Here is a 25,584-nt window from a genome sequence, read left to right on the forward strand (position 1 = left end):
TGGTATCACAAAAAATTTAAAAATAACGCTCTTAAATATATACCCCATGCAATTTTAATCAAAATCATAATTTAAATTCCGAGCAAAAATTTAAACTGAAACAATCCATTATGACGGTGACGGATAATGGAACTATTATTAAACCTACTCGTCGCCTATTCATATTTGATAAATTCAATAAACTTAATTTTCTTATCGATATCGGCGCAGTCGTATCAGTTATTCCTTTTTCTAAATTTAAAATTTATGAAAGAAATACGGATCTTACTTTGACTGCAGCAAACGGTTCTTCAATTGAAACTTTCGGTACAAAACTATTTAAAATTGATTTAGGTTTAAGAAGAGATTTTGCATTTCCATTCATTATTGCGAACATTGATACACCCATTTTAGGAGCAAACTTTTTAGAAAAATTCGGAATTATTGTCAATATTAAAAATAAAGAAATAATGGATTCTACTACAAAAATTAAAGTTGCTGGATCTTCTGGATTTTCTGATATTTTCTCACTGTTGTTGTTGTTGTTGTAGCGATTAGTTACTCCCCGAAGGCTTTGGGGAGTGTTATCGATGTGATGGTCCTTTGTCGGATACAGATCCGATACGCTCCGGTAACACAGCACCATTAAGGTGCTGGCCCGACCATCTCGGGAACGATTTATATGGCCACATTAAACCTTCAGGCTATCCCTCCCTCCCCACCCCAAGTTCCATGAGGAGCTTGGGGTCGCCAGAGCCTCGTCTGTTAGTGAAACGGGATTCGCCGCTCGAAGGTGAGGTTGACAATTGGGTTGGAGAAGCTATATATTGCGCTACACAACCCCTTGAATCCCACTCAAAATTCCTATTGTCGAAAATAAGTTTTCAAAATTACTTAATGAATTTCCATGTATTACCTGAGAACCAGATTATACTAAAAAAGTTAAACACCATACGGTTCACAGGATAGAAACAAAAGGTATTTTACCATTTTCGAAACCCAGACGTCTTGATCCAAGCAAACTTAAAATTGCAAAAGCTGAATTTGAATTTTTAGTTAAAACGGGTATATGCAGACCCTCAAATTCTCCTATTGCATCTCCACTTCATCTCGTTCCTTAAAAAGAACCAAACGATTGGAGACCTTGCGGAGACTATCGAAGACTTAATTTTATTACTACACCAGATCGGTATCCTTTACCACATATCCACGATTTAACAATTGATTTAAAAAACAAACAATTGTTTCTTGTGCGTGCTTACCACCAAATTCCCATGGCAGAAGAAAACATTCATAAAACTGCAATAAATACCCCTTTTGGAATGTTTGAATTCGTAAGAATGCCTCTCAGTTTACGAAACAGTGCTCAAACTTTCCAACGCTTTATTAATGAAGTATTTTCTGATTTCGATTTTGTATTTACATACATTGATGACATTCTTATTGCCAGTGATAACGAAGATCAACATATAAATCATTTAAAATCAGTTTTCAAAAGACTTGAAGAATATAATTTAAATATCAAACCTTCAAAATGTACTCTCGGTGTAAATAAATTAAATTTCTTAAGTTACGAAATTTCAGGCGAAGGTATTAAACCATCTTTAGATCGAATTGAAATCATAACAAATTTTGAAAAACCAATTTCTATAAATAAGTTACAAAAATGTTTAGGTATGATAAATTACTATCACAGATATATTAAAATGTTAGCAACAGAACTTAGTCCTCTGCACGAAATGTTAACACATGCAATTAAAAACAAACTTAAACAATTAAATTGGACAAATGAAACCACAACAGCTTTCGAAAATGTTAAAAAACTTTTTGCTAAAAATACTTTACTTACACATTTCGACAAAAATGGTACTTTATCATTAGCAGTAGATGCATCAAATGATGCTATTGAAGCAGTTCTTCAACAAACTAGCAATAATATACTAGAACCCTTAGCTTATTTTTCAAGAATATTAACTACAACAGAAACTAAATAGTCAAAATTTGATCGTGAACTTTTGGCAATTTATAATTCAATTAAACATTTTAAACATTTTCTTGAAGGTAGAACTTTTACAATTTATACTGATCATGAACCTTTAATTCATGTTCTAAATTCTAAAGTAGATAGATCTCCTCGTCAACTACGTCATCTTAAATACATTGCTCAATTTACAAATGATATTCAATGTATACGTGGAAAACAAAACATAGTTGCCGACACACTTTTCCGTATTCCAGAAGTAAATGTAATTTCAACTCAAGATATAAATTTAGAAACTTTATATAAAGAACTACAAACTGATACATTTTTACAAACAACCATTTCTCATCAAAATTCTAAAAATAATTTAAAAGAAATTCATATTCCAGTTATTAATTTAAATATTTGGGTTGATGTTTCTCTACAACCTTTTCGACCTTATGTTCCACATTCTATGAGAAGCATTATATTTGACAAAATTCACTCATTATCTCATCCAAGTATAAGAACAACTAGAAAATTAATTCAAAATAAATATTATTGGCCTAACATGCGTAAAGAAAGTAACGATTGGACTTCATCTTGCATCAATTGTCAAAAATCCAAAATTTCAAGACATACTAAATCTCCTTTCAAAAAATTCAAATACCATCAGGTCGTTTTGAACATATTGATATGGATATTGTTGGACCTCTTCCAGTTTCAAATGAAAATTCTTATATTTTAACAATTATTGATAGATTTTCACGTTGGCCTGAAGCTTATCCACTTAAAGATATTTCAACAAATACTATAGTAAAAACTTTTATTCAAAATTATATACCACGATTTGGTATACCATTAAATATTACAGTAGATCAAGGTTCACAATTCACTTCAAAATTTTTTTACGGAATTAACTAAACTATTAGGTTCTCATAAAATTCATACATCTCCTTACAATCCCCAAGCAAATGGCATGATAGAGAGATTTCATCGAACTTTAAAAGCAGCAATTATAGCATCAAACGACTCGGTTTATTGGTCTGACATTTTACCATTCATTCTACTTGGTTTACGAACTTCTATTAAAGAAGATTTAAAATGTTCATCTGCTGAACTTGTTTATAGCCAAACGCTTAGAATACCTGGTGAATTATTATTTCAAATAGTAATAAAGAACATGATTTTTCTAATGAAAATATTTTTTGCTTGTTCCTTCTGAAGTTTTTTATCATAACATAGAAAACTTTTTCGTTCCTAAAAAATTAGAAAATTGTGAGTATATTTTTGTTAAAGTTCTTCGTAAATCTAATTTAAAATCACCTTATGAAGGACCTTTTAAAGTTATCTCTAAGAAACATAAAACATTTACAATTCAATACAAAAATACTATTAAAAATATTTCAATTGATTTACTTAAACCAGCAAACATACTTATTAACACTAATTTAAATATAAATACAAATACATTAAACAACAAAAAACAAAAAACAGTTACATTTAATATTAGTTAATAATTAGTTTGTTTTAAATTTTCTTGGAGGGGGAGTAAATATAGTGTTAACTACTTTGTACTCTTTACTTTAATTTTTTTAAATAATTTTTAATTGAGTTTTCGTGTTAACTTAAAAATGTTTGAATAACTTCAAGAAAAGAAATACCTTTCGTTTGATATCCATATCGGCGTAACTCCTGCAATTTTTTTTTAATTTCGAATAGGTGGCAATACTAAATGGTAACCCTACTCAAAAATGTCCCTGTTGTAATGCGGAGTGAAATACCTTTCATTTGATACCATATCGGCATATTTCATGAAATTTTTTTTTTAATTTCGAATAGGTGGCAACCCTACTCAAAAATTTCCCTATTTTAATGCGGAGTGAAATACCTTTCGTTTGATACCCATATAGGCATATCTCATGCAATTTTTTTGTATTTCGAATAGGTGGCAACCTTGTGAAACATTCTGAGTGGCAACACCTAGGGAGAAAGTCTTAGAAGGTGATACATTATGTGCCAAATTTCATTTAAATCGGTTGCCTCATCTTGGAATATTCACGCAAGGAAAGTTATTGATGTTTGTACATGGGGCAAATATACGAAATTTCCGACAAAAACTGGCAATCGTCAAAAAGTGTAGAAAACATTTTTTAATTTCTTTTTAAACCAGGTTTTATTTAAAAGTAAATGAAAAGAAACGTATATTTGCCCCATGTACAAACATCAATAACTTTCCTTGCGTGAATATTCCAAGATGAGGCAATTAATGGTATACTTCTGTGGTGTAGAGAAAAAATTAACAAACGGGTTCAAATATTTGACGGTTACCCGGTTTCATATTTTTGCCGATAACCGGGTTAAGGGTATCAACAAAATGTTACCTAAATATAACCCACATAGATATGTATATCCTGATAAAAATTTCAACACAATCGGTTAAGAAGTGTTTAAATAAGTAAAAAAATTTAAGGTTTTCGGGTCTTATATTTATATCAATATCTCCAAAACCGGATCTCGGGTATTAAAACTTTTTTACGTAAACACTTTCTTCGTTCACATATTTATATGTTTTTAAAGTTTCAAAAGAATCGGTAGAAAGGTGTTAAAATAAATCTGTTGCAAACTTTGCAGTAAAAAATATTTTGCGGTTATTCGGTTTTATATTTTTACCGATATCTACAAAACCGGGTCTCGTGTATCAAAACAATTTTACATAGCTAACAGCTGCATATATCTCCATATTTTGCTAAAATTTCGATATAATCGGTACAGATGTGTTGAAATAAATGTATATTTAACAGTGCGACCTCAATTTGTACATATTTTGCCCGATCTTTTGAATATATATTTTTGAGGCATTATGTAAGACGAGTAACAGCGATGCACTATAGCTCCAATTTACCCCTCAATGTTCCTAACAAAAAGATATTTGCGTGATACCATGTTTCAAAAAAAAATCTGTTTCTCCAAAAAAACCAAAGTTTGGCGGATTTCCCCATATGCAAAGCGTTTTAAGTGGGTATGTAGGTAGGCGTTGTCAGAATATTTTTTCATCAAAACGTTTAATATTTATTTTAGGTTAAAATTTCAACATTTTATCTCTACAAATTACAGAGATAACACGATAATGTGCCTCCAATTCGTATTTTTGTATTTTTATATAGAAAATGGAAGTGATTGTCTTTGGATTTGAGAAGTTTTTGCTGGAGCCTATCGGCTTTGAAAAAGGCATCCTTAACCAATTTTCGTAATTTAACCTTTAACCGTTCTGAAGATATCGCTGGCGAAAGCATATGAAAATCTATTTTAGCAAGTAGGCAGTACCACACAATTTTTTTAAAATTTTAATATATGTATATCCAGTTAGATCTATGCAATCAACCTATATATGAATGTATATATTAAATTTAAAGATAATAAGCCAATTGGGTATCGGAATATCGAAGGAATATATTTATAGGAAATATTTGATATATAAAAAGTAGATGTGGTTGCTTTATAACCCTTACTCATTGTCGGAAGAATAGCTTTATTAAAATGAAAGTAATTACAGAAAAACTGTATGGATTTGAGGACTATGGCGAACGGAGAGATGAGCATTGCTATTTTTATACTCAGTTGAGCAGAGCTCACAGAGTATATTAAGTTTGATTGGATAACGGTTGGTTGTACATATATAAACGAATCGAGATAGATATAGACTTCCATATATCAAAATAATCAGGATCGAAAAAAAATTTGATTGAGCCATGTCCGTCCGTCCGTCCGTCCGTCCGTTATCACGATAACTTGAGTAAATTTTGAGGTATCTTAATGAAATTTGGTATGTAGGTTCCTGAACACTCATCTCAGATCGCTATTTAAAATGAACGATATCGGACTATAACCACGCCCACTTTTTCGATATCGAAAATTTCGAAAAACCTAAAAAGTGCGATAATTCATTACAAAAGACAGCTAAAGCGACGAAACTTGGTAGATGAGTTGAACTTATGACGCAGAATAGAAAATTAGTAAAATTTTGGACAATGGGTGTGGCACCGCCCACTTTTAAAAGAAGGTAATTTAAAAGTTTTGCAAGCTGTAATTTGGCAGTCGTTGAAGATATCATGATGAAATTTGGCAGGAACGTTACTCCTATTACTATATGTCTGCCTAATAAAAATTAGCAAAATCGGAGTAGGACCACGCCCACTTTAAAAAAAAAATTTTTTTTAAAGTAAAATTTTAACAAAAAATTTAATATCTTTACAGTATATAAGTAAATTATGTCAACATTCAACTCCAGTAATGATATGGTGCAACAAAATACAAAAATAAAAGAAAATTTCAAAATGGGCGTGGCTCCGCCCTTTTTCATTTAATTTGTCTAAGATACTTTTAACGCCATAAATCGAACAAAAATTAACCAATCCTTTTGAAATTTGGTAGGGGCATAGATTTTATGACGTTAACTGTTTTCTGTGAAAATGGGCGAAATCGGTTGATGCCACGCCCAGTTTTTATATACAGTCGTCCGTCTGTCCTTCCGCATGGCCGTTAACACGATAACTTGAGCAAAAATCGACATATCTTTAATGAACTTAGTTCACGTGCTTACTTGAACTCACTTTATCTTGGTATGAAAAATGAACGAAATCCGACTATGACCACGCCCACTTTTTCGATATCGAAAATTACGAAAAATGAAAAAATGCCATAATTCTATACCAAATACGAAAAAAGGGATGAAACATGGTAAGATAATTGGATTGTTTTATTGACGCGAAATATAAATTTAGAAAAAAACTTTATAAAATGGTTGTGACACCTACCATATTAAGTAGAAGAAAATGAAAAAGTTCTGCAGGGCGAAATAAAAAACCCTTAAAATCTTGGCAGGTATTACATATATAAATAAATTAGCGGTATCCAACAGATGATGTTCTGGGTCACCCTGGTCCACATTTTGATATCTGGAAAACGCCTTCACACCACTCCCTTTTAAAACTCTCATTAATACCTTTAATTTGATACCCATATTGTACAAACTCATTGTAGAGTCACCCCTGGTCCACCTTTATGGCGATATCTAGAAAAGGCGTCCACCTATAGAACTAAGCCCCAACGCCCTTTTAAAATACTCATTAACACCTTTTATTTAATACCCATATCGTACAAACATATTCTAAAGTCACCCCTGGTCCACCTTTATTGCGATACCTCGAAAAGGCGTCCACCTATAGAACTAAGGTCCACTCCCTTTTAAAATACTCATTAACTCCTTTCGTTTGATATCCATATTGCACAAACGAATTCTAGAGTCACCCCTGGCCCACCTTTATGGCGATATCTCGAAACGGCGTCCACCTATGGAACTAAGGATTACTCCCTTTTAAAATACTCATTAACACCTTTCTTTTGATACCCATATTGTAGAAAGAAATTCTAGGGTCACCCCTGCTCCACCTTTATGGCGATATCTCGAAACGACGTCCACCTATGGAACTAAGGATTACTCCCTTTTAAAATACTCATTAACACCTTTCTTTTGATACCCATATTGTACAAACAAATTCTAGGGTCACCCCTGGTCCACCGTTATGGCGATATCTCGAAAATGCGACCACCACTCCCTTTTAAAACCCTCATTAATACCTTTAGTTTGATACCCATATCGTTCAAACACATTCTGGAGTCACCCCTGGTCCACCTTTATGGCGATATTTCGAAATGGCGTCCACCTACATAATTAAGGCCCACTCCTTTTAAAATACTCATTAACACCTTTCTTTTGATACCCGTACTATAGAAACAAATTCTAGGGTCACCCCTGCTCCACCTTTATGGCGATATCTCGAAACGGCGTCCACCTATGGAACTAAGGATTACTCCCTTTTAAAATACTCTTTAACACCTTTCTTTTGATACCCATATTGTACAAACAAATTCTAGGGTCACCCCTGGTCCACCTTTATGGCGTTATCTCGAAACGGCGTGCACCTATGGAACTAAGGATTACTGCCTTTTAAAATACTCATTAACACCTTTCGTTTGATACCCATATCGTACAAACACATTCTAGAGTCACCCCTGGTCCACCTTTATGGCGATATCTCGAAACGGCGTCCACCTATGGAACCAAGGATTACTCCCTTTTAAAATACTCATTAACACCTTTCGTTTGATACCCATATCGTACAAACACATTCTAGAGTCACCCCTCGTCCACCTTTATGGCGATATTTCGAAACGGCATCCACCTATAGAACTAAGGCCCACTCCCTTTTAAAATACTCATTAACACCTTTCGTTTGATGCCCATATTGTACAAACAAATTCTAGGCTCACTCCTGGTCCACCTTTATGGCGATATCTCGAAACGGCGTCCACCTACGGAACTAAGAATTACTCCCTTTTAAAATACTCATTAACACCTTTCTTTTGATACCCATAATGTACAAACAAATTCTAGGGTCACCCCTGGTCCACCTTTGTGGCGATATCTCGAAACGGCGTCCACCTATGGAACTAAGGATTACTCCCTTTTAAAATACTGATTAACACCTTTCATTTGATACCCATATCGTACAAACGCATTCTAGAGTCAACCCTGATCCACCTTTATGGCTATATCCCTAAATGGCGTTCACCTATAGAACTATGGCCCACTCCCTCATAAAATACTCTTTAATGCCTTTCATTTGATACACATTCCAGGGTTTCCCTCGGTTCATTTTCCTACATTGTTATTTTCCCTTATGTTGCCACCATAGCTCTCAACTGAGTATGTAATGTTCGGTTACACCCGAACTTAACCTTCCTTACTTGTTTAATTTTCTTTCGTTTGAGGCCAGATACCCATTTTTTCGGTTCACTGAAATTTGTGGAGGTTCCCGAAAAATTCGGCTGATTCATCAACAAATCCATTCTTTATTAGAATTCATTCAACTAGAACATATCAACAAACTAAGTCAACATTGATGCTCTAAAAAACTCGAAATAGTAGCAGAAAAATTCATAATAAGCCCCAGGATTTTCAACGCGGCCGCATGATGCGCAATGAAAAGTTATAAAGACCTAAAAATCTGGATAATATTACTATTTTATTTTATTAATTTTATTATATAAATTATATGACAATTATTATGTTATTTAAAAAGCCCGCAAAAGAAATTAAAAACGATTTTTTTTTTTGTTCTCATTGCAAGGTACTATTCTATATTATGGAATTCTTATTTGGTGGAAAGCCACACAAAAAACAACCTACCTCAAAAAGTTTGAGGGGGTATGTAGACTATCAATGCTTAGCATTTCGGGAGCCCTGAAAACAACCCCGACGCCTGCACTTTACGCCATTCTGCACATTCCACCTGTAGACCTGGTAGCAACGAACATAGCGTTAACAACTGCAACCAAGCTCGGTGCCTCGGGGCAGCTTGAGCGCCGACCATACGGCCATAGTAGTTTAGCGTCATCAATCACAAGACGAACAGACTACCTGATTCACTATCTGCGCTGCGAGGGAGATCTTAAGGCCACAATAGAGGTGGACGGTAGGCGCAAGGGTTCTCAAATGGCGGACGAGGCGATACATGTGTACACAAATCGTCCCAAAGTATCGGATGGAGTAGGGTCTGAGATATACTGTGCTGATCCGGAAATAAACAAATCCTACAAGCTGCCAGATTACTGTAGCGGTTTCCAAGCGAAAATATTAGCCGTAACCAAAGCAGTAGAAACATTGGAAGAGAATTTCTTAAACTGCAATCGTGTTAACTTTTATATTGCCAGTCAAGCAGCAATTAAGGGAATAATCTCGCATAGCATAGCATCTAAATGTGTGTTAGAGCGTAAGCAGTCTCTGGAGAGAATCGGAACAGGGTGAAGCATACATCTATAATGTCAACATTGAAAAGCCGATGAACTAGCTAAAAGGTCGCATCCCTTGAAGCTTGCTCCGTAGACATCCCAATTAGACTGGGCGAGATTAAGCGAAGGCGAGAGGTGCGCATGATCGACCAAGCGGGAAAGGCGTGGGTTCAAGCGCGGGGCTGTAAATTGTCGAAGATTATGTGTAAGTCTTACAACCTTCGACTAACTAAGTTGATTCTATCATTAAAAAGAGATGACTGTAGTCTCATGACGGGTATTCTGACTGGACACGGCCTTCTTGCGTCACATGCCTTTAAATTAGGCTTGGTCAGCGATAGCAGATGTAGGAAATGCGGGTTGGAGGAGCAAACGATCGAGCACGTTCTGTACTCGTGCCCTGCGCTTGCCAGGCTAAGACTCCAGCTATTAGAAGCGATACAACTGTCAGATCTAGAAGCAGCAAGTGGCTTAAGTCCTACGAAGCTTCTAGTATTTGCCAAGAGGACGGAGTTATTTTATAACATTCAATTGACAATTGGGTATCGGAATATCGAAGGAATATATTTATAGGAAATATTTGATATATAAAAAGTAGATTTGGTTGTTTTACAACCCTTACTCATTGTCGGGAGAATAGCTTTATTAAAATGGAAGTAATTACAGAAATACTGGCTGGATGTGAGGACTATGGCGAATGGAGTGGTGAGCATTGCTATTTTTATACCTTTCATGGAAATGAAATGGTATATTAATTTCGTCACGAAACCGAAAATTGTAAGTCCTTAAATGAAAATAGATAGACCCACCATTAAGTATACCGAAATAATCAGGTTGAAGAGCTGAGTTGATTTAGCCATGTCCGTCTGTCCGTCTGTATGTTTGTATGCAAACTAGTCCCTCAATTTTTGAGATATCTTGATAAAATTTGGTGAGCGGGTGTATTTGGGTGTCCGATTAGACATTTGTCGGAACCGACCGGATCGGACCACTATAGCATATATCCTCCATACAACCGATTTTTCAGAAAAAGAGGATTTTTGTAATATCTTACCCAATTTAACAGATTGAAGCTTCAAAATTCACCATATACTTTCGTATATTGCACATATTGTTGCCTAAAAAAATTGATGAGATCGGTCGTATATATAGTATATATCCCCCACAACCGATTGTTCAGATAAGGAACTTTTCGTAATTACTGCCCCATTTTAAGAGCTAGAGGCTTCAAATTTCAACGAATGCTTAGGTATATAGCATATATTTTGTCTGAAAAAATCATAAAGATCGGTGGTATATATAGTATATATATGGTGGTATATATAGTATATATATATATATTTTTGGAAAATTTTAGCACCATTTTAACAGCTAGAGGCTTCAAATTTCACCGAATACTTACGTATATAGCATATATTGTTGTCTGAAAAAATCATAGAGTTCGGTTGTATATATAGTATATATCTCATACAACCGATTGTTCAGATAAGAAACTTTTCGCAATTTCTACCCCATTTTAACAGCTAGAAGCTTCAAATTTCACCAAATGCTTACGTATATAGCATATATTGTTGTCTGAAAAAATCATAGAGATCGGTGGTATATATAGTATATATCTCATACAACCGATTGTTCAGATAAGAAACTTTGCGCAATTTCTGCCCCGTTTTAATAGCTAGAAGCTTCAAATTTCACAAAATGCTTACGGATATAGCATATATTGTTGTCTGAAAAAATTATAGAGATCGGTGGTATATATATTATACACTTCATACAAACTGTCATTTTTGCCCCTTTTTTACGGCTAGAAGCTTCAAAATTTATCAAATTTCATCAAATAGTTACGTTTACGTCATATATTTTTGAAATAAGTGATTTGTAGTCATAGTTTTTACATGCAGACCACAAAAAACGTGAAGCTTTGCATCCTCACACAGATTACCTACCTATTTTTTATTTTATATTTATCTTAAAAATCGTTTAGATATGTTCAAATTTCACTAAATGCTTACGTGTATAGCATATATTGTTGTCTGAGAAAATCATAGATACCGGTGGTATATATAGTATATATCCCGTACAACCGATTGTTCAGATAAGAAACTTTGCGCAATTTCTTCCCCGTTTTAACAGCTAGAAGCTTCAACTTTCACCAAATGCTTACGTGTATAGATTATATTGTTGTCTGAAAAAATCATTGAGATCGATGGTATATATAGTATATATCTCATACAACCGATTGTTCAGTTAAGAAACTTAGCGCAATTTCTGCCCCTTTTTAACAGCTAGACGCTTCAAATTTCACCATATGCTTACATATATAGCATATATTGTTGGCTAAAAAAATCATAGAGATCGGTGGTATATATATTATATACTTCATATAAACTGTCATTTTTGCCCCTTTTTTACGGCTAGAAGCTTCAAAATTCATCAAATTTCATCAAATAGTTACGTTTACGTCATATATTTTTGAAATACGTGATTCGTAGCCATAGTTTTTACATGCAGACCACAAAAAACGTGAAGCTTTGCATCCTCACACAGATTACCTACCTATTTTTTATTTTATATTTATCTTAAAAATCGTTTAGATATGTTCAAATTTCACTAAATGCTTACGTGTATAGCATATATTGTTGTCTGAGAAAATCATAGATACCGGTGGTATATATAGTATATATCCCATACAACCGATTGTTTAGATAAGAAAATTTGCGCAATTTCTTCCCCATTTTAACAGCTAGAAGCTTCAAATTTCACCAAATGCTTACGTGTATAGCATATATTGTTGTCTGAAAAAATCATTGAGATTGATGGTACATATAGTATATATCTCATACAACCGATTGTTCAGTTAAGAAACTTTGCGCAATTTCTGCCCCTTTTTAACAGCTAGATGCTTCAAATTTCACCATATGCTTACGTATATACCATATATTGTTGTCTGAAAAAATCATAGAGATCGGTTGTATATATATTATATACCCCATATAAACTCTAATTTTTGCCCCTTTTTACGGCTAGAAGCTTCAAAATTCATCAAATTTCACCAAATAGTTACGTTTACGTCATATATTGTTGAAATACGTGATTCGTAGTCATAGTTTTTACACGCAGACCACAAAAAACCAGAAACTTTGCATCCTCACACAAAGTACCTACCTGTTTTTTATTTTATATTTATCTTAAAAATCGTTAAGGTATGCAGATCTGTTCACTATATATTTCTTATCTTATACATCCGATTATTCGGAGATTACGAACGGGATAAGATTATTGTTCAGCCCCATTCATGAAAGGTATGAAGTCTTCGGCACAGCCGAAGACAGTCCCGTTCTTACTTGTTTAATTTCCTTTCGTTCGAGGCCAGATACCCATTTTTTCGGTTCGCTGAAATTTGCGGAGGTTCCCGAAAATATCGGCTGATTCATCAACAAATCCATTCTTTATTAGAATTCATTCAACTAGAACATATCAACAAACTAGGTCAACATTAATACTGTAAAAAACTCGAAATAGTAGCAGAAAAATTCATAATAAGCCCCAGGATTTTCAACGCAGCCGCATGATGCGCAATAAAAAGTTATAAAGACCTGGATAATACTATTTTATTTTATTAATTTTATTATATAAATTATATGACAATTATTATGTTATTTAAAACGCCCGACAAAAGAAATTAAAAACGATTTTTTTTTTTTCTCATTGCAAAGTACTATTCTATATTATGGAATTCTTGTTTGGTGGAAAGCCACACAAAAAACAACCTACCTCAAAAAATTTTAGGGTGTATGCAGACTATCAATGCTTAGCATTACGGGAGCCCTGAAAACAACCCCGACGCCTGCACTGTATGCCATTCTGCACATTCCACCTGTGTAAAGAACATAGCGTTAACAACTGCAACAAAGCTCGGTGCCTCGGGGCAGCTTGAGCGCCGACCATACGGCCATAGTAGTTTAGCGTCATCAATCACACGACCAACAGACTACCTGATTCCCTATCTGCGCTTCTAGGGAGATCTTAAGGCCACAATAGAGGTACCGTCCACCAAAGGTGGCGCAAGGGTTCTTAAATGGCAGACGAGGCGATATATGTGTACACAGATCGTCTCAAAGTAGTGGATGGAGTAGGGTCTGAGGTATACTGTGCTGATCCGGAAATAAACAAATCCTACAAGCTGCCAGATTACTGTAGCGTTTTCCAAGCGGAAATATTAGCTGTAACCAAAGCAGTAGTAACATTGGAAGAGAATACCTTACACTGCAATCGAGTTAACTTTTATATTGCCAGTCAAGCAGCAATTAAGGGAATAATCTCGCATAGCATAGCATCTAAATGTGTGTTAGAGCGTAAGCAGTCTCTGGAGATAATCGGAACAGGGAGAAGCATACATCTATATTGGGTCCCAGGGCATATGGGAATAGATGGGAATGAAAAAGCAGATGAACTAGCTAAAAGGTCGCATCCCTTGAAGCTTGCTCCGTAGACATCCCAATTAGACTGGGCGAGATTAAGCGAAGGCGAGAGGTGAACATGATCGACCAAGCGGGAAAGGCGTGGGTTCAAGCGCGGGGCTGTAAATTGTCGAAAATTATGTGTAAGTCTTACAACCTTCGACTAACTAAGTTGCTTCTATCATTAAAAAGAGATACTGTAGTCTCATGACGGGTATTCTGACTGGACACTGCCTTCTTGCGTCACATGCCTTTAAATTAGGCTTGGTCAGCACGTTCTGTGCTCGTGCCCTGCGCTTGCCAGGCTAAGACTCCAGCTATTAGAAGCGATACAGCTGTCAGATCTAGAAGCAGCAAGTGGCTTAAGTCCTACGAAGCTCCTAGTATTTGCCAAGAGGACGGAGTTATGTTATAACATAGGTCCTGGTTTTTGATAGGGGTTTTCAGTTTGTTGGTTAAAACAAACTTCTGGTAACACTACGGACTCATTCAGTCTATGTGAGGTCCTCATCGACCGGCCAGTTCAACCTTACCTAAACCAAAAGAAAAAGAACTGTATTTTGGCAATTGAGTCAAGTGCGAGTGAGCAAGGACTTTTTTTACCACTTTTCATCCTTTTACTTTAAAATGAGCTAATAATCTTGAAATATTTAAAAATATCTTTAAAACCACGTTTAATTTAAAAAAGGAGCAAATTTCAAGAGCATTCGAACGTCTTTTTGCGATCTTTGGGACGTTTACGATTTGTTGGGCGTGGCACCGCCCCTTTTATGACTAAGCAATTTTCTATGTTTCGGGAGCCATAACTCGAAGAAAAATTAACGGATCGTAATAAAATTGGGTACAGAGATTTTCCCTATAGCAGGAAATATTTGTAGAAAAAGTGGACGAGATCGGTTAAAGACCACGCCCACTTTTATATAAAAGAGTTTTAAAAGGGTCGTAGACGAAAATAATAAGCTATATCTTAGCGAAAAAGAGCTTTGTATCAATAGATATTTACTTTCTAAATTGCATTAAATTGGAAAACACTACAATTTTTTAAAATGGGCGTGGCACGACCCCTTTTATGACTAAGAAATGTTCTATGTTTCGGGAGTCATAACTCGAAGAAACATATCGTAATGAAATTGTGTACACATATTTTCCTTACAGCAGAAAATATTTCTAGTAAAAATGGACGGGATCGGTTAAAGACTACGGCACCTTTAATATAAAACAAGTTTAAAAGGACCGAAGACTAGAATAATAAGCTGTAACTTGGTAAAAAATAGTTTTGAATAATGATATTTCACTTTTCAAGTTTTATTGTAAGAGGAAATGGGGAGACATTTTTTTTAAACGGGCGGTGCCACGTGTTATGTAGAAAAGTAATTTATCTGAAAGGAAATGTACATTTGAAGCTCACGCTGAGTATATAATGTTCGGTTACGCCCGAACTTAGACACCTTTACTTGTTCGGTTAGGTTTTGGTACTTTTGTTTCTTTTTCACTGAAACAAAAATTCAATATAAATAAATAAATGTAAGGCGCGATAACCTCCGAAGAGATCTAAGGCCGAGCTTTTCTTCCAATTTGCGTCGTGCTCCTCTTGATTTTCCCTACAAATTGGCCGGACGGGACCTACATGATTTTATGACGACTCCGAACGGCATCTGCAAGGCAGATGAGTTTTCACTGAGAGCATTTCATGGCAAAAATACACCCGGAGCGCTTGCCAAACACTTCCGAGGGGCGACCCCGCTTAGAAAAAATTTCTTCTAATTGAAAAACCTTATTTCTAAAATTTTTGGTGTTGCTTTGCCCGGGGTTTGAACCCAGGGCATCCGTTGTGGAAGGCGGAGCACGCTACCATCACACCACGGTGGGCTCCAAAAAAATTCAATATACTGCTCATAAAATTTGACACAAATTTATTAACCCCATATATGTAATACTCCTATATTGCTACAAAGGTTAGGTACATTCCCAAACATCAGAGTGCCGATATATTGCTGTTTAAACGGTGTTGTTTTTGTATTCAATAGTCGAATGTACCTAAATTTAAATTTTTTTGTCACACTTATGCTGCTACAATCACAAACATTTTATAGACTGTCTTGTTTTGATTTCAAATTCAAAACACATTGCGAGCATTTGCTATTAGCAATATAGGAGTATTACATATATGATTAACCCACATATAGTTTTCAATTTACTTCAATGGAATTCTTACCACGAAAATCGCTCTGTCAACAAAATGTAGCAGAACAATGACATTTCACCTGGGAGATAACCTAGGCGAGGTATTTAAAAGAGAAGTGTTAAATTTTCGGGCAAATACATTGTTATTAATTTTTGAGGAAATAGCGGACTTATCAGAAAAAGACTTGTTTTAGTAGATAGATATTTCGATAGGTTATCAAACTCTTTTCGTGATATATTTTTGTGACTAGTCGAGCAAAAAACATGTATCTAAAATACACGAGTGTATCTAAGAAATATGACAATGAACTGAAAACTAAGTAAAAGAATGAAACCAAATTAGTTCCAAACAAACAGTAATAACTTTTAAATTTTTTACAAAAAAATTCGATCCAAAAATTTTGAAATCATTACTCTTCGTTTGAAACGTCGATATTTAAGTCTTTCTCACCCTGTTCAAAGCAGATCAGTGGGTTCAAGGAATTCCAGGACTATTGTACTGTAAAGCCACTTAAGATACTTGGACACTTAATACTTGTGCCAAGAAATTTTTTAACTGGAAGTAAGGCAGAAATACAGATAGCTTTATAAATGTGGAACGAATTGCGATTAAGAAATGTATTTTTATATTCAGCTTTTGAAGTTAATGCAAAAAAGATTTGATTTCGGAAGAAGTTTTTGTGTGAAATTATTCCCGTATGTGCTTGGAAACTCCGATAAATCCGGTTCATTTTATACACAGTTGAAACTTTTAAGACGCTTGATTCTTAATCTGAATTCAAAACTCACACTTACTGAATCTAGGCTCTGATATGAAGTTTAAACTGTTAGGGAAAAAGTAAGCATATATAAAAATAGCATTAACACAATTGCTTAGTTTGATTTACGATTTACTGAGTTTGCCACAACGCAAACTTTATAACCGTTCCTTACTAAAACTTAACTGCGCTATACATTTTATTTCATTGCAATCAAGCAAAACTAGGTTCATAACGTTTGGTTGGTGAAAGCCATAGACTTATCCTAGAAATGTGAAAATGTAATACCTAAACGTACCCTTTATTTTTGTTTGTGCAGTTTGAAATAAAGCCAAGGCCTCCTTTATTAAAATTTTATATAGGAAACCATGGAAACATTCCAAAATGTTTCCCTTTTACAATGAATACGACACTCTAGTAATTTGTCGAATTGTTTGTATACCAATAAAATAAAACTAAAATTTGGTCCTTTTTTTTGAGATCTGGTCCTTTTTTTCGATGAATTTTGGTCCCAAATAAAAACATAGTGTGGCAACCGTGATTATCAAATACATTGTCGCGTTGTGAGGCAAAGTATTGTTGCATAAAACCTTTTTGATCACCACAACACCACAGATTAAGTACAAAATTTCACAAAACTAATAAGTTTTTTAGAAAAATCACACCGAATAACTGCGGTCATTGTTTACGAATTTAGAAACAATGGGAATGGCAAATACGAATGTGTACGGAATGTAATGTCAAAACGTATAAGCACACGAAAATGCTTTAAAAACGCATGAAATTGGTAAAAGAACTTTGACAAAAATAGGTAAAACCTTTAATATAAATAAAAAGCTTAGATCATTTTAAAATTTAAGATAAATACAAAATTTTGAAGTTTTTTTTTTTTTTTTTGAAACTGAGTCGAGCACTGTGCGTGTGAATGTGTAACTTTTAGGTAGCAGAAGGTTTCAAATAAGCGGAATTTCCCAAAATTCGTTACAATATTTAATCATTTAGATAATTTTCTATACAATAACTATATTCATAATATTGAGTCGAATATTAAATCGAATCAATAAACTTTTTGGAACTATATAAAGTCAAAAAAAAAGGTGGTTCCAGTGTACCCTCCGGAGTTTTCCTTGATGATCAGTCTCCGCGATCTCTAAGTGAGGCAACCAACTTATTTGCTGAGGTTTTTAAATAAATTGTTTTTCCTGATGATAATAATAAAGCGTTTGATTTTTCAATGAATGCCGTTCCTATCCTGAACTTCGGTGCGCTTAGTCTCTCCTGTTAGGATGTTAGTAAGTTGATTGCATTTACACTGACTTCTCCAAAGCTATTGATAGAGTTCCTCACACAGTTCTGATTAAAAAATTAAGCTGTCTCGGTTTTCATTCAACGTTTCTTTTGTAAACTGTCTAGTCCGTTTTTTGCGATTTCTGGCGTTCCAAAGGGAAGTATACTAGGTCCACTTTTATTTATTTATTTATTAATGACATCAGCAGTTGTTTTTCGTTTGCAAAGTGTTTACTATATGCAGATGCCTTAAAAATAATATCAGCTATTAAATCGCCAGAAGATGCCATAAAGCTGCAGGATGATGTAAATAAGCTTCACCAATGGTGCCAGAATTCCAGTCTCTCTTTAAACACGTATAAATTATAAATGCCTTCTAACATTTTGTCGACAAAATACAGTATATCTAACTTCAATATGTTGATGAGATTTAAGACCTGGGTGTTGTCTTCGACAAAAGGTTCTCTTTCATTAATCACATTAACTACGTAACATCAAAATTGTATTCTATGCTCGGATTTATATTGCGCAATTCCTCAAAATTCTCATACCCCTATAGCTTTAAGCTGCTCTACACGTCATACGTTAGATCTCATCTTGAATATGCTGTCTTCATTTGGATACCAAGCAACCAAACGGTCATTAGTAGAATAGAGAGAATTCAAAAAATATTCCTCAAATATGCCCTTCGGCCGTTAAACTTTTCGGAGCCGATTCCTTCCTACTCTGCACGTCTTTTACTTTTTTAAGCATCCAGTCTTTGGAAAATCGTAGATCTATACTGTGCTTGTCATTCACATTTAATATTATTAACAGGTTCCCTTCCCATGTATCATATATGATTCATGTTAGCAATTTTGTACCGTGTCCGATACGCTCATGTATTATATATGAGCAACCTTATATATACCTTATACTACGGAAATTACTTAAACGTGGTAAGTTATTTCTGTTTTTAGTATGGGACGTGGCTGTATAGACTTTGTAAACTGAAAAGTTAAAAAAAATTAGGTGATTTTCAAATACTTCCTAAAAATTCGTCAAAATTTGTCAAATTTTTTTGTTGTTTTTGTGTATTTTTGTTACTATTATCTTTAAAAAGCGTATACCTTCAATATTTGTTTCAACGTAATTACGAATCTTGAAAAAAATCGTTGGACGTGGAGCACTTCACGGATATTGTTATATGGGACAGGGAACCTATTAATGGCTACATTGATTGCCCATATTTGCTGGAATGAATTCGATTTAATGTTCCCTAGAGGTCTCTCAGAAATTTCTTTCCATTTTATTGCGATTATTTTAGAACAAATTACGCAAGCAATGCTCCCATTACGTGTGCTATTCGGTAACTTAACTCAATAAGTAATTCCGCTGCTCTAAATTTTTCTATACAAAGGGCTGAATTTATGAATATTTTGAACTCTGCTCTCTAAGTACACCGATTACTTTTAGGCATAAGTACTTTTAAATTGTCTTTGTATTATAGTCTGTAAGGATTACAATTCATAGACTTAATTAAATAAATAAATAATTTTCATATAAGCATGGATAGAGAAAATAGTGATTACTGGTATATTTTACAGGCGCACCTTTTTTTCTGTGCTCAATTGAAGAAAATTAAAATTCAAGTTTTTTTGCCCATCCTCATATGAACATATGTATGTTATATATTAGTCATAAGCCAAGTTTTTAAAATATATACATATATTGTGTGTGTGGGTATTAAAAATTGCACTTACATTATCAATATTGCGCTGTTGCTTAACGGTTAATGTCGGCACAGAAACAATTGCTGGTGCTGTTGTTATAGCTGCCTCTAAAGGTCTGTACTTGCCATTATGACGTGCATGCAATGCCAACATTTGCCGGTGGTGTTCTTGTTGTTTGCGATGGTGCTCTTGTTCAATGCGCTGCCATTTCTCTTTAGAGAAATCTGAATCATCATCATCGGAGTTGGCTCGATCTTTGCCAAAGCGCCGGTGCGTTACCAAATAAGGCTGTGGATTGGCGCGGTGCTTTGGTGGTAAACGTATTTCGTCAAATGGATTTGTAAATCGTTTGACAGCTGGATGTCGTTCACCGCCATAAGGAAATTCATTTGTACTTCCGTCTTTCTCGACTTTTGAATCTTCGTATGAGTAATCATCATATTCATTATTACTGCCCATGTCATATTCAAAAATTTTATCATTTTTGTCTAGCTTTTCAAGATTTGAGCCCTTATCATAGCTATATTTACTACCACTGGAGCCATCATTTTCTGTTTTGTTGTTAGAAATGTCCGCGTGTTTAACTGTTTCGTCATCTGAAGTGGCATCTAAATTCAGCGTGATTCTTTTGCTACTCATTTCTTTTTTATTCTGGAGACGCATACTTTCGAAGTCAGTTCTCCGCCAGCCATTACTTTTGGCACGATCGTAGAGGCCGTTACGATCGTAAAAGCGATGCGGTATTATATATTGGACTGGTAAATCATTCTTTGCGGCGAGAGCATCACCAAGTGGCGCTTCTGTTATAACAGATCGAATCTGCGATATTTCTGGAGTAATTTTGTCGTGTATTGAGAAAGGTGGCTTAGTTTTGTTAAGTTGTTCATTTTGTTGTTGCTGATGATGATGTTGATGACGAGGATGTGGTTTCCATGTATTGGCTGGATCCAAAGGATTGTTGCTATGATTATGGTGCCGCAAATGGTTTGCCATTTTTGGTTGTAGTTGTGACTGAAAATGTATGTACTTGTTACTGGTGTTGCTATTGGCGTCTTTTTGAATTGAGCTAATGTAGTTTCCACTAAATTGCTGGTGTAACTTAGTACGTTTCCTCTCATTAATAGAAGTATCAATGCGGTGCGAGTAATATTCTTTATGCCGGAGCACTTGAGGCGTTTCTAACATATCAGCAGACCTCTTGGCCATGTCACTAATATCAACGGTTGTGATAAAGCCAGCACCATGTGGGATGATTTCTGAGCTGACGTTAACGAGTTTACTGACAGTGGAGGCTGCTACTGGCAGTGAAGCATTGCAACAAAACACAACAAATAGTGTAAGGATGCGCCATTGCTGGTTGAACCATCGTTTGATGGTTTCGTTGTTAGTTATGTGGTTGATGGTGTTGTTGTTGCATCCCATATTTCTGTAGTGTATGTTCGTTTATTTGAGTTTGGGCAAATCGTTGATCTTTTTATTAGGTACTCCCACCGCAGTTATTGCTTTTGCTTTCATTTGATGTACGAAGCTCTTGGTGTTTAGATTTTTCTTCTTGTTTTATATTATTGCTACTTCTTTTACTGCTCCGAGATATAGCAAATGCTTGTTATATGGTTGGTAGCCTGTCTTAGCCTCTAAATAATTTATTTTTTTTACTGTCGTTGGCCTTCAATGAGCTCGACCGCGCTTACACTTTGCACTGCAACAACACGATTAAGTATGTGAGAAGCATAGCTCTTTTACTTTACAGTCAGGTTAGCCGCCTTTTAAATTTTGCTTGTTGGTGTATGTTTTCTTTTTTTATTTTGCGAACACTTAACGCATTATGGAATGTTTATTGGTTTTGTGCATCTTATTTAACAACACAATTCAAGGCATAATGTTGCACCAACACACTGAAAAATCAATATTACCTCTACTGCAATGTGCGTAGATACTATTATTTCTGACTTTATATGTATAACGTCGACGCCGAGGTGAAAGCTGCTAAAATTTTTCACTCAAAAGAAATTTTTGATACTGATGGAATTGAGGACGATTTCTGTACATGGTTGTAAACGAAAACGTTTTTCATGTTCGCAAATTACTAAAAATAATAATATTAGGAAAAACTGCTAACTCCAAAAATTTTCAATACATCGTCGACGCCGCAGTAAAAAATGCTAAATCCACTTTTCACTCTAAACGACTTTTTAAACGGTTTTATTTAGCTTGACTCGGTGTAGCGGCCGGCCGGCCGCTGTGAACGAATTTTGTAATTAAAATTTAACTAACTTTCCGATAAGCTACAAGCTTGAAACTTCGAATATAGTTCAGAACCCGATGACAATGCAATAATAATAAGAAAAAAATTGTATTTTTGGTCCGATTTGGCTCATATTTGGAACACATAATACATACATGAATAGAAATCGCATTATGAAAAACAAATCCCGCTAGGTGCGGCAAGGATCGAGATATTAAAAATACTCTTATTTGTGGTTCGATTTGGCTCATATTTGGAACAAATATTAAATACAGTCCGCGCCCAACGCTTTTATTTAATTGTCTGATCAACGCCCTAGATTTATGAGGAGTGTGATGACTATTACCTAGGACCTACCTAATTATTTTCTAGCCTTTAGTATTATTATTACTTAATGTATGTAAGTATTGTTTTAAATAAAACCGTTAACTTAAAAATTATTTTATTGAAACTAATAGAATGGGGGAGGATTTCGACACATAATTTAAAAAAAAGTGTGCGTTAAATGTGCAGAACCCCAAAAAATATCAAAAATAAAACCTGCTAACTCCATACTTTTTCAATACATTTTAAAATTTCAATGTTTGCATTCGTTTCAGTTTTTTCGTTCTACTGTAATTTTGTTGCTAACTCCATGTTTTATCGTGGCGTCGGTGGTATTTAAAAATTCAGAATGTTGAGTGATGTTTCCAATCAAATGAGTTTTTTTCGCGGAGTGCCACGAAATCCCAAAAAAAAAAAATACTCAAACACAAAATCCCCAAAGAAAAAAATACCCAAACACATAATCCCCAAAATCAAAATCCACAAAATCAAAATCCCCAAAATCGAAATCCCCAAACACAAAATCCCAGTGCTATGACAAACATCACGACCGTGTAAAAAGTAGCAATATCTCTTTCCTCTTTCATTCATATTTATGTATGTATAACTGTATATTCACGTTTTGGCAATACATATTTTTACTTATCCATATATAGGACTGCTAGTCGCTCTAATTCGAACAAGCTAACAGAAGCGTGTACTACGCAGAAGGACATCACCGTGGCGCAGCCGAAGGCCGCCTATGCAGAAAGTTGGTATGGATTATTAGCCTTTTTTGGTCGCGGCGATTTTAAAACTAATTTGAATTTATTTCACACATAAAATGGGGATTTTGTGTTGGGGATTATGAGTTTGGGGATTTTGATTTAGGGGATTTTGATTTTGGGGATTTTGATTTGGGAGAGGCTCAAAATCCCCAAAAACAAAATCCCCAAACACAAAATCCCCCCAAAAAAAAAATCCCCAAATTCAAAATCCCCAAACACAAAATCCCCAAAATCAAAATCCCCAAGTGCAAAATCCCCAAATACCGAATCCTTCAAGTGTAGGATCAGCCGTGGGTAATTTTTTGTAAGCGTGGTCATGGGCGGCTTACGTAGAACAGAAATACTGGGGATCGCGTAGCCAGTGTCGGATCGGCTAAGAGTCATTTTTATGAAGCCCGTCCGAAGGCCTACGCAGAAGGGTGTACTACGCAAAAGGATGTCACGGTAGCCACGGTTAGTGCACACGTCCGGAATTGGCACGACGTAGACCAGGGTTATCTTTTATAAGCGTGGCCGTAGGTCACCTACGCAGAAAGGTTTTTTAATACGGAAATACTGGGGATCGCGTAGCCGGAGTTGGATCGGCTAAGGGTTATTTTTATGAAGCATGGCCGTGGACCACATCCTCAAAAGGGGGCTCTGCACAGAAATACTGGGGATTGCGAAGCCGGTGTTTCAAAATTTCTTTCTGAACTTGCTGTTTAGGAAATAGAAATATCATAGTCAACATTGAACATATGCATTAATGTGTGCATACATATTAAAAAAAAATAGTTACATTTGAAGTATTACACGAGTATCATTCGCTTGTACTTGTGTTAGCAATTAGTGCTTGAAAAAACTTTTTAATTGATAAATAAAATGGAAATCAAAATACAAAAGTCCAACAAAGGGAAAGATTTGTTATTTGTTGATGGATATACTTTCCATCTGCATTCCAGAAATAAAGAGCAATATCGTTGGTCGTGTGCGGAAAGGAAGTCTCTATTGTGTAAAAGTGTGGTAGTGACAACATCATCGAATAATCAAGAGCATGCAATTAAAAAAAGTCCCCCGAACACTCTCACGATCCCCGAAGCTTTCATTTGGCCACGACAAATGCCAACGCTAAATTAAAAAAATTGGCCAATTCGTCAGGACTTCAACCTTCCCAAATCATTAGGGAAACTGTAGTAAATTGTGAGCCAGAGTGTAGGGTGTACCTTCCTTCAAAACGAGCACAAAAGCTTAAAGTACGACTTATTCGAAAATTGCATGACGTATGTAGCGAGCAAATTAGTTTGCAAGACATAAACATACCCGAAGAATTAAGAAATTTAGAAGGTGAACCATTTTTTTTTAAGTGAATGCTGTTTCGGTGATGAGAAAAACATAATATTGGGTACAACGTACTCATTAAAAGCCTTGGGTAGTTCGCAATGCTGAGTAATGGATGGTACATATTATGTGGTGCCAACTATATTCCGACAGCTTTTCACAATTCAAGGCCTAATCGATGGTCAGTTTGTGCCCCTAATTTTTTGCTTAATGAGCAAAAAATCAAAGCAAGCATACGAAGAGTTTTTTCATCGGTTATGTTTGTTGGCTGCTTCAAAAAATATATGCTTAAATCCCACTAGAATTATTTCCGATTTTGAAAAAACTATAGCATCTGCTGCAAAGGAATATTTTCCTGATGCGAAGTACAAAGGCTGTTTATTTCACTTTGGCCGGAAAATGTGGCGACGCATACAAAAAGAGAGACTAACTCGAAAATATGGGAATGATTGCAATTTCAGTATGCACATACGTGTGCTAAAACGCCTGGCAATTGTACCTACAGAGGAGGTGTTGGTGAATTTTAAAGAGCTGGTTGCCTATACTGAGGATTATGACTTTAAAAACATTGGTGCTTGGTTTAGGGTTAACTATTTAACAGGAAAACCCGGATCTAGCAATCCGAAATATGATCCTGAGTTTTGGAGTGTAGCAGATACCTCCAAAGAAAACTTTCCTCGGATTCAAAACTCCATAGAGGCCTGGCACCGAAGACTTAAAGTTATTGTTGGCAGAAA

The 25,584-nt window shown here is 35.2% G+C and overlaps 1 protein-coding gene across 13 annotated transcripts in view; it reads right to left on the reverse strand.

The window, feature by feature from the left end:
* Positions 1–25,584, reverse strand: part of LOC137240365 (uncharacterized) — a 259,874-nt gene that overhangs the window by 196,913 nt on the left and 37,377 nt on the right. For 4 of the 13 annotated variants that reach the window (XM_067766507.1, XM_067766508.1, XM_067766510.1 and 1 more), the window contains exon 2: positions 20,225–22,089. In XM_067766507.1, coding sequence (XP_067622608.1) covers positions 20,225–21,616 — 1,392 coding nt within the window. In that variant the 5' untranslated portion in view covers positions 21,617–22,089. Of the gene's footprint in view, positions 1–20,224; positions 22,281–25,584 lie in introns of all 13 variants that reach the window. The other 9 variants (XM_067766512.1, XM_067766499.1, XM_067766501.1 and 6 more) reach the window with 5 other exon arrangements.

This window comes from Eurosta solidaginis, chromosome 2 (genome assembly GCF_040869045.1).
Source record: "Eurosta solidaginis isolate ZX-2024a chromosome 2, ASM4086904v1, whole genome shotgun sequence".
In the NCBI taxonomy this organism is placed as follows: Eukaryota; Metazoa; Arthropoda; class Insecta; order Diptera; family Tephritidae; genus Eurosta; species Eurosta solidaginis.